Genomic DNA, 10,473 nt, shown 5'->3' with positions numbered 1-10,473 from the left:
CTGGCCTCTCTGGAGCCATCTCTGGATCAAGCAGGGCTGCCAGACTGCGCTGCCTGCCCCGGAGTTTACAAACAAAGCCAGGGAAAGGGCTGGGGCTGTGTGTGAGGACAGCAGCTTTTCCTCCCTCAGCTGCGGCCAGTCCCCTCCTCCCCTCCTTTCTACAGGGGCAGAAACAGAAGACTAGGGCGGCAGGGCAAGTAGCTGTATACAAACCAAAGGAAGGACTCAAGAGAAAAAAAAACTAGGGGCACAACCCCCTTGGGTGCCTCAGGGGAATGAAAAACATAGACATGCCCACATACCCACAAGTTCACATACGTTTACACAAATTTATCCTTGGAGAACCACACACATATATACATATTCGAACACATACACATTCAAATACCGATGCACACAAATGCTCGCTTGATACGCACAGAGTTCGGGCCATAGGGTTGCCAGAGTCCAGTCTCACTCGAACCCCAGCTCCCTGCGGGTTCCTGAGAGCGCAGCCCCAGCCGTGACCCGACCCTCTCTGGGCCCCCCGCCCCGCATCCGGAACAGCTGGAGTCGGCCTGGTGGTGCACTCAAGCCGGGCGCTGGGCTGGGCGGGGCCGGCAGCGGGGCCCCGACCGGGGCCCGGCAGAGCGCAGCTGGGAGGCCCTGAGCCTGCCCCGTTAGCCCCGGCACCCGGCCCGGCTACCTCGGCCGGACGCCGATCACCAGACGGGCCGTGGCCCCAGTCGGCCCAGAGAGCAGAGGCCGGAAAAGAGTGTGCAAGATTGCGAGAGGAGGTAAGGCTGTCGCTTCGGCTCCGGCCGGGGAAGAGGTGCCTAGAGCCATCAACAACTACCCTCGCTCCACCTCTCGGCTGGGTAAGGCTGTGTCCTCGGACTGGCCTCCTCCCCCAACCCCTGGGATTCCCCCACCCCTGTGTCCTGTGTCGCCTCACCCAGGGCTGCAGAACCTCCTCGGACCTACCGCGGGCCACCCCGAGGGCTGCAGATTCCTTCCGCCAGGCGCGTCGCCCAAGGCCGTGGGTGAGGGGTGAGTGGGTCTAGGGGTAGGGGCGCTGTGTCCTTGATCTCAGCTCGACAAAGTCTGCTCTGGGTGGCGACGGGGCCCACCCAGGCTTCCGGTCTTACCTGGCCCGCGCGGCGGCTGCATACCTCCCCGGCTGTGCTCTTGCCGCCCTTCTCGGGCGCAAAATCCCGGGTTGGAGAGCGCGAGACCTCCGGGCCAGCGCTGCCATCACAGCCAGGCCGGCGGGAGGCGGGTGCTCCGGGAGGGCGGCTCGCAGTTTGGGGTGGGGGCGGCGGCTTTTCAGTCGCCGGAGGTTCGGGTGCAATAAAGGCGCGGCTAATGTAATTTACAAACAGCTCGGGCCGAGCGCGGCGCAGCGCCCGGACTGACAGGCGCATTAGGCAGGCTAATTCCAGCCGGCTCCTCCTACCCCAGGCCCGCTAATTAATGAGCTTCCCAACTTAGAGCCGCCTGCATTGGACAGACAGAGAGTGAAAGAGAGGACGAGGGAGAGGGAGCGAAGGAGAGAGACGGGGGGAGCAGAGAAGAGAGAAGAGGGAGGGAGAGAGGGAGGGAGAGAACAGAGAGAAAGAAGAGAGGAAAAAGACGGAGAAAGAGAGACAGAAGTGCCGCTGCAGATAATTGATGACTCCTCGATCAAGGCTAACTTGTTAGCAATAGTCAATTGCCCCATCTCTCCGCCTCCCCTCGCAGTACGGGATCGGCGCCCTCGCCTCGGCTCTTCCAACTGCTGCCGCCAGGACCGTGGGCCAGGAACCGCCGCGGAGCCACCTGACACCTTTAAATAGCACCGGGGCTGGCGAAACTGGAGCCCCGCGCGGCGCGCCCCGGCTCGGGCCTCGGATTGCTGGAAGCCCCGGCGGCGGCAGCGCCAGCGTCAGCGCCCTCCTCCTGGGGCCCCGTGCGGCTCTGCTCGCCTCTGCCGTTGCGCTAATCGGCCCCGCGCCCTGCCCGGTGCGGCCTCCTTCCCGTCTGCTTCCCGCCGCGCCGTCCGGCGCCCGAGCTGCCCGCGGGCTGGGTCCCCGAGGCCCGAGCCGCCGAGGCCGGGCCCCCAAACGAGGCCGAGATGACTTCCAAGGAGGACAGCAAGGCGGCGCCGGGGGAGGAGAGGCGGCGCAGCCCGCTGGACCACCTGCCGCCTCCCGCCAACTCCAACAAGCCGCTGACGCCGTTTAGCATCGAGGACATCCTCAACAAGCCGTCTGTGCGGAGAAGTTACTCGCTGTGCGGGGCGGCGCACCTGCTGGCGGCCGCGGACAAGCACGCGCCGGGCGGCTTGCCCCTGGCGGGCCGCGCGCTGCTCTCTCAGACCTCGCCGCTGTGCGCGCTTGAGGAGCTCGCTAGCAAGACTTTTAAGGGGCTGGAGGTCAGCGTCCTGCAGGCAGCCGAAGGTAGGCGCCGCCACTGGGTTCTCCCGCGCCCAGCACCCCGCGACCTGTTCCGTGTGTCCCACGCTTACTGCCCTGTGTCTCTGCCCGCCTCACCCCCCCCACGCCGGTCGTCAGGGCCCTCCAACCCAAGCCGCCGCCACTGGGAGTGGAGATGCGTGGAACAGGACCCAAACCCTGTCTCCTAGGGACCTCGGGATAGGCTAGAGTCGAGTGACCGCGGAGGGGAGGCGGGAACCCAAGATTTCTCCGCAGTCTGCCTGGCTCCCTCCCATTCTCAGTGGCCTGCTAACTCCTAGCCCTGTTCCTGGGGTGCGGAATGGAGAGCCTTTGCTGGGACCTTTTGAATAGCAGTAGAGTCGTGTTGATTGCGACGAGGTGGAGAGCCAACATTCACACCCAGTCAGAGCGTCCCTGTCTGGCTCTCTTATGTTCTAGCGACCTCGGTTCTTTCAAACGAACTCTCAGGTGACGGGGCAGAGATCAAAACAATTTTTCCTAGGGACTTCCGGTAGACGAGAGATGGAGGAAGGGGGCTTGCCATAGCCTAGGCTTGCCCTAGTCCAGGTGGCCGAATCTAATCCGAGAAGGGAACAGCGGCAGACTGATGGCCGGATGGGTCTAGGTGGGGTGAGTAAGAGCCGGGGTGGGGTCTCCTCTCCCCGGGCGCAAGACTATACTCTGGTTTCCTCGCAGGCCGTGACGGGATGACCATCTTTGGGCAGCGGCAGACCCCCAAAAAGCGAAGAAAGTCGCGCACAGCCTTCACCAATCACCAGATCTATGAGTTGGAGAAGCGCTTTCTCTACCAGAAGTACCTGTCCCCCGCCGATCGCGACCAAATTGCGCAGCAGCTGGGCCTCACCAATGCTCAGGTCATCACCTGGTTCCAGAATCGGCGAGCCAAGCTTAAACGGGACCTGGAGGAGATGAAGGCCGACGTGGAGTCCGCCAAGAAACTGGGCCCTAGCGGGCAGATGGACATCGTGGCGCTGGCCGAACTCGAGCAGAACTCGGAGGCCGCAGGCGGCGGCGGCGGCTGCGGCAGGGCTAAGTCAAGGCCTGGCTCTCCGGCACTCCCCCCAGGCGCCCCGCAGGCCCCGGGCGCCGGGCCCCTGCAGCTCTCGCCAGCCTCCCCGCTCACAGATCAGCCAGCCAGCAGCCAGGACTGCTCGGAGGACGAGGAAGACGAAGAAATCGACGTGGACGATTGAGCGGCGCCCGGCATCTTCCACCGCCCCCCGGGCTCCGAGCGCCGGATGCCCGCCGCCTCCCGGACCGGACCGCCGAGGGGAGCTGGGACCTCCTCTGCAACTCCCGCCTTCTCCCCGTCCTTGGCCCGGACTCGGCTCCCGGCAGCCGCCTCTTCCCTCTCGAAGCAATAAACCCTGGCTGACGGTCGCCGCGCGCGGCCTCCACCGCCCCGGGAGCCCTCGCCGTGCAATTCTGTATGGCTTGTGTATAAATATTTAAGCCTATATACCGGGTTCTTCCCAGCGCAGCCTGAATTCTTCCTTTCTTTTATTTGTTAAAGTTCCAGAGATTTCCTTGATTTCAAAGCTCAGGCTGCCGGCTTTGCTGAGGGCGAGGCAGAATCGAGGGTAACAAACACTTAACCTCGAGGTCTGGGGGAGGAGGCCGCCCCGACTTTTTGATTTTTCTCTGCATGTGGCGAATGCACCGGTCCTCTCCCTCCTCACCTCCCTAGACCTATTGCAGTTTTCTTTTCTTCCCTTCTGCCTTTATTTTCCCCATGTGTGGGAAGGGACTGAGGGGGACAACCGGGTCCTGACTTGCAAGATTTAAATCAGTTTTCTCCCCCCAAATCCACCCCCCCTCAAGGAAAGTCTGTTTTCGATGCCATTTCTGCCTCCTAATGCCCAGAAACGTTATTTTAAAGATTCCTTCCCACCCTCTCTTGGTTGCCTTGGACTGACTACTGGGGTCCAGGTCTTAGGGACAAAGCAGGGGGAAATCCAACAACCAATCAACCAACGAAAACAGAACCCAAAGTCCAAGCATTATTTTTTACTCTTTTTAGAATTTCTTTGCATGTGACAGAGACTGAGAGGAGGCCCACCTCAACCCTCACCCACCTCCTCCACAGCTCTGGGTCTGTCTTGCAGTCTCCAATGCCCTGCTCCTAGCTCGTCTTGGCCAGACAAGGGTGGCTGGATGAGGGTGGGTCCCGCGTGCCACTCCCCTTCTCCTGCTCTGCCCTCTCCCTCCCGGACTGTACCTAAGGCCTCTTTCTCCGATAAATAAAGTCTTTGCCATTTTACTAGAACCGGCGGTGACCGTGTCTGAATGAGTGGACCTTCTTCAGTGAAGCCGCGGCAGGCTCGGTGTCTCTCGGCTCCTGCTCTCGGGCTGCCTAGGCCTTGGCGATTTGGAGGAGTTTCGGGGCAGGCGTGAGAATGAAGGGTGAGGGGGAAGTGGTGAGAGAGAGGAGGCGCTTGTTGCCCACGAACACGCGGCAGCTACCAAATGGTGAGGGGGCGAGAGAAGCGGGCTTCGCCAGGTCCGGGTAAAAAGTGAGGCATACAATGCTGGGAGGAAATCTGTGCGTACTTTGAGGGCGCCACGGGTGCAAAATGAATTTATGTGGGGCAAAGGCTGAGGGTGGGGGGACTTGCCCTGGGGTTCGTGCATCGCAGCCGGGACCCAAGGGTATTCTTCCTGCGCTCCCCGGGACACCGGCTAAGCCTTGGGTGGTACAGCTCAATCGGACAGCGGGGTGGAGCCTGAGGGCTCCCAAGTTTCGGTTCGCCAGAGGGCCTCAGCCTTGGGGGAGGAAAAAAAATAAAGCCAAAGGCACGAGGGCAGACTAAATTGCTGACACGGGCACAGGAAGATGTGAGCCCGAGGCGTCTGTGAGTTGGGATGGATTTCTGGTAATGCTCACAAATTCTGGGCCCCGAACGCTGCTGGGGACAGAGACAAATCTACCAAGAACTCTGCGGGGGGCTGGTGGGGGTGTCCCAGCGCCCCGAGTGCGGCTGGGGCACGAACAGGAGCAGCTTTCACTTTTCCGAACGGACCGGGTTTCTCTCTGGGCTTTTGTTATCACTGGGCTGGCGAGTGGCCGCTGTCACTAGAGGAAGGTCCCGCCTCCAGGCCACTCGGCTCTCTTTCTAAGCAAAATTGATGTGAGAAATGCGCATCTGTTCTCGAGCAGGCGCTGGGGCCCCGGGGCCTGAATCCGAACGTGCGAGTCCACGAGGAAACTAAGGGAGAAAAATAGAAAAAGGAGAACAGAAAAAAAAACACTTCAAAATCTGATCGAGAAAGTGGAACGCCACAGAGACGAGGGGAGAAAGAGGAAAAGCTACACACACACAGAGAAACAGAAACAGAGACGGAGAGAGAAAAAGGAAATGGGGGGAAGAGAGGAGCGGCGAGAGCGAAAGAAGGAAAGAGGCGGCCGGGCGGCCGGGCCGGCGTGAGGCCGGTTCCTCCCGGGCGACATAAATCGCCCTCTCAGGATGGATGGGTCTGTAATTCGGAGCGCGGACCATGAAGGCCGGGACGAATGGACCCGGGCGGCCGCTGACAGGCGACAATAGCCGGGCCCAGCCCCCCGCGGCTCCGGGTGCGGGCGCGGCCACGGCCCTCCGCAGCCCAGAGCGCGCCGGCGCTGGCGACCATATGGTTTTTGAATTTTCTTCACAATTTGTAGACAATTTGATGGATTAGGTCCCCGCGCGCGCCTCCCCGGCACAAAGACGGCGCAGGGACCGCGGCGCGGCGGTCACTCGGGCATCTGCGCCCGCCGTGCGCACCCCGCCCCCGCCCGGCCCCCGCCCCGCGCCCGGAGCCCGGGGCCGCCCGCCCAACACGCCCATGAATCCCAATGAAGCGGCCCTGGCACCTCCGGCCGCTCCCCGCTTCGCGGCCCCGGGCCGGGCCCTGCTGGGTCCCTTCGGGCTGGGGGCGGCGGCCCCGGGGCTAAGCCCACCCGAGCTGCGGGGCCCGCGGGGCGCGCAGCTAAGCAGGCGCATCGGGGCTGAGGAGAAACGGGGCCATTTATCCGCCCGTCTAGTTAAAGCGGGTTATTTGTTTGCTTCCCTGGCCTCCCCCTCCCCTCCCCCTTCCCTCCTCCCCCTCCTTCCCCTTCTGCCTTTTATTCTTTTGTCTCTAAATGGATTTAATGAGCCTGAAAAACATGACAATTGAATATAACCAAGAAATAAAAAATAACGAGGGAGGAAGGAAGGAGGAAAAGAAAGAAGGAAAGAAGGAAGGGGAAAGATTAATAAAATAAAGGGGAAAATCCATTCAATTCAGCAAATGTTTGTTGTGCGTCTTTTCTGCACCAGGCCACGCTGAGGGCTGGGGAAATGGAAACGAATCAGATCCAGTTCCGGCCCTCAAGGAACTCCCAGTCTAGCGGACGGGTCCCGCCGTACCCCAGCGAAGACACAGGAGACTGGGCCGAGGGGCAGGGAAGCGCCTTGTGAAGAGCTCGGAGAAACGACTTCGGGCTCGGGGTAGAGGGGGCTTCAGGGAGGAGGTGGCTTTGGACCCAGGCCTGGAAAGACGAGGAGGAATTCGTTGTTTCTATAGGCCAGAGAGAAGGCGGGAGGAAGGAGGGACTGCAGTCGTCGGATGGAAGAGAGAGGCGAACGCTGAGCCCAAGGAGGCCCGAGAAGAGCGCGCCGTGCAGGGTCCCACACCGTTTGGGGAGCGGTTTCAAGCCGCCCCGGCGCAGTCTTCTCGGCTGCGCTGGATTCCATGCCTCTGCCAGGCTGCCCGTGGGCTTCCGGAGCCTCGCTGACAGCGCGCGTGGCCTTGGAGGTCCGACTCGTTCGACCGGGCAGCGTGGTGCGGGGCTAGTCTGGCTCCGTCGCGCAGGGAGGCGGCGGCGACCGAGGGCAAGGGCTGAGGGACTTGTCTGGGGACTGGAGGGAGGAGCTGGGATCAGGGAGGCCTGGGCTGTAGCTCACCCTCTCCCAGGCAATCCCGGCTCCGATGAGAGCAGCTACCCGCGCGCCGCCCCGGGCGCTGGGATGGCCTTGGCCGAGCTTCGGGCGCTACAGCGAGAACCTGTGATGTGAGAGGCCCTCCAACCCAAGTGCGGGCCCTGGTCTCCTCGCAGGCTCCGGCCCGGCGGGCCTCGGGTGCGGCTGTGCGTGGCGTGCTCACTGCATGTGTGCGCTCTGTGGGGGCCGGGCGCGTGCATTATGTGTTTATTCTCCGAGAGTGAGTGTACGTGCAAGTGTGGCCTGGATCGTGTGAGGGGCTGTGGGCCCTGCGCCCATTCTCGGGGCTAGGTTCGTTAAGGTTCGGGACCCTCCGGGCCGCCAGCCCTGTTGCCAGAGTTACTTTACCGCCCGGGGCCGTCGCGGGCCTGCGTACTCAGGATTCTAGTCTCTCTGCAGACCCACTTTCGCTTCCCCGCTGCCCTGGAGAAGCGGCCTGGCTCTGCCTCTTCCTTCAAGGGACGCGGGCAGGTTCTGCTCTCCGGCCCGGGACCCCGCGGCGCGGACGGGCTGGGCCCCTCTGCGCTATCCGGCTAGCTCTGCTTTCCCCGCTCCGCCTTCCCCGGCCCGGGGGGCCGGCGGGCGGCGCCGGGTGAGACCAGGAGGCGCAGTTTCTTATTTTACGAGGTGTCGGGCCGGTGTCAGACGCAGCTCCGATAAGTAATACTCCAGTCTGAGGGACCAGAACGTGGTAATTAATCCCAAAGACTTAAGTGTATTTTAGTTCAGGAGAAAAAAAAATCACTAATTCAATCGTCCGGAAAATTGAAGTTTGATGCATGAGTCCCCCCTGAAAGGGACGGGCTGGGGCCGCGCGCCTCCCCTCCGCCCCTGCCAGTCGCCGCGGGGACCCCCTCCTCCCCACCCTTCTGAGCCTCCAGGTCCAGGGAAGTCCACTCACCCCGCCCAGCATGTCTCCAACAGCTAGAACCGAGGGGCACCTTGATTTTGCTCCCTACCCTAATAACCAACCCTTTTTCTTGGGGCCCAGAAAGTAGTTTGTGCTGAGAATACAGATGTTCCACACACACACACCCCTGGGAAAGAGGCCTAAGGGAGTGCAGGTGTAGGGAGAGTGGCTAGATAAGGGGCCCAGAGTGGACTGGGGTAGGGGCTGCAGGATATGTGGGTGAGGGGACCCAGAATCTGAGCAAACTGGGGTCATGAGGGTCAGCAGGTCCGAAGCTGCAGTAGTAAGGTGGAGAGGACCCTGGTCGGCTGTGGGAGGAGTCTGTGGTTGTGCTGGGTGGTGATGGTTAGGCTGTAGAACTATGGATGGTTGGTTTGTGTGGGAACTGGATGCCTCCCTAGACTGTGCGCCTGTGCCAATGAGGTCCTGGGCAGAGGTCAGCAGACCTGGGGGAGCTGGGAGCCTGATCCTGGGTGGGTTTACAGTGTCTGCCAAAGATGAGGCTCAGGACTGGAGCAAAGGAAGGTGGTGGTCCTGGGCCTGTGCATGTGTCTGAGGGGGGAGCGATTCTCAGGATGGAGAATTCCCACCTGAGTTTCCCTGGGGCCCCACTCCTGCACCCCCAGATTCAGGGCTGCCATCAGCAAGTCACCTTGGTGACTAACAGCTGCCAGTCCAGGAGGAGACCTTGGGGCTGAGGGGGTGGGGGTATGTGTGTTTGTGGCCAGGTTCTCCAGCACCAACAGGGTGTGTCACTGTGTCAGGAGAGCGTGTGCAACCAAGAGACTAGGCATGTACAGCTGACTGATGGAAACGGAGCATGTGCAACTGGGGGTGACTGAATGTGTGCTGCTGTGTGTGACTAGGTGTGACTAAGTTTATGCAATGGACAGAAAAGAAGTAAAGCTGTCACTGGGGTGGGAGTGACCAGTGGGTGAAGTGATCCTGCTCTGGGTGTGCAATGTGTGTAAGGGATTGAGTGTGTGCAGATAACTGAGAGAATGAACACTGATGTGGAACTGAAGCTGCAAACAAACAGAATCCTAGCTCCAAACAGCTTGACAAGCTGGCTACTCAAATTCTCAAATTTAGAGTTATGGGGGGGGCGGGGGGGATGGGGGGTGGGAGTGGCGGTGGGGGTGTGGAGGAATGGTACACATGATCGGAAGGGAGGGAGGCTTATGAAAGGAGTGGAGAACCTCGGTCTGAGCCTGAGTCTACTCTGAAGGCAGTTGAGGCAGTGAATAAACACTCTAAGCACAGGCTCTGCTTTTTTGGTTGGGGGCGGGGGAGTGTCTTCAGTATGCTGTTGGGTAATGGCTAGGATACAGCCTGCCCCCTCCTACTCAAGTTGGTCCCCAGGCTGAAACTTAGTGCAATTTGGCTTTGGCTGTACCAGTCCCAGGTTGCCCTGGAAGGCCCAGCTTCCCCCAGCTAGGTTACTCCTCCCTGTGGGGACTCCTTTATGTCCTAAATGGGGAGGGCAATGTTGATGTGTGTGTATAGTGGATGGTGGGTAAGTGATGCTGCTGGCAGTGTCCGGACTGAATGAGTCCTGCCTGCTTCGGAATCTGGTGTGTGTGTGTGTGTGTGTAATGTGTGCAGGGGTTGCTGTGCATTGGTGTGTGCAAGTAGACATGTGCAGGCTTCCTCATGGAGAGCTGGGTGTGGTTAGTTGCTTGTGAGTAAATGTGGATATGGCAGGGAAGGAAGAATAGTCTTCTGTGAGTATCCTGGGGCCACTGTGGGTTTAGTTATCAGCATGCACAGATAGAGATGAGAAGAGTTGTCACCACATCTAAGTGTGGTTGTGCCATCTGAACCAAAATGTGCTCAAAACTCAAGGACTCAAGTAGGAAGCAGTGGGTTCTAGGGCTCTGTGGGGAGGGATCTAGGGCTGGGAGGCTCTTCTGCCAAGAAATAGACCTTGCCTGCATCCTCACCTATCCCCTCAACATAGAGCCTGGGAGGGAGGGTAGGGTGAAGTGACCCCTCCCATGTCTCAGAGGCTGCTCAAAGTGAAGTGCCTGGGTCATAGGGACTGTTCCCTCTCTCCTGACATCTGTGATGGCGCTTATTGATCTGGTTGCCTGCGAACCCCCTGGGATCACATGCCCACATGAGAGGAGTGGAGAACCTCAGTCTGAGCCTGAGTCTACTCTGAAGG

General features: G+C 60.6%; 1 protein-coding gene across 1 annotated transcript; it reads left to right on the top strand.

The window, feature by feature from the left end:
* Positions 1–2,092: 2,092 nt before the first annotated feature.
* LBX1 (ladybird homeobox 1) lies at positions 2,093–3,628 on the top strand. The gene is made up of 2 exons (XM_068961729.1): positions 2,093–2,417; positions 3,111–3,628. Exons 1-2 carry the CDS (start codon positions 2,093–2,095, stop codon positions 3,626–3,628), a joined length of 843 nt encoding a protein of 280 aa, XP_068817830.1.
* Positions 3,629–10,473: the final 6,845 nt, after the last annotated feature.

This window comes from Capricornis sumatraensis, chromosome 23 (genome assembly GCF_032405125.1).
Source record: "Capricornis sumatraensis isolate serow.1 chromosome 23, serow.2, whole genome shotgun sequence".
Classification (NCBI taxonomy): Eukaryota; Metazoa; Chordata; class Mammalia; order Artiodactyla; family Bovidae; genus Capricornis; species Capricornis sumatraensis.
The sequence above is the reverse complement of the archived record's forward strand: the minus strand, read 5'-3'. Positions and strand labels throughout refer to the sequence as shown.

Bases quoted from the DNA above. Each gene is read 5' to 3' on its own strand.
- LBX1 (XM_068961729.1), top strand. From the start codon at position 2,093: ATGACTTCCAAGGAGGACAGCAAGGCGGCGCCGGGGGAGGAGAGGCGG. The intron at 2,418-3,110 runs GTAGGCGCCGCC...GTTTCCTCGCAG, and splicing joins CGTCCTGCAGGCAGCCGAAG to GCCGTGACGGGATGACCATC.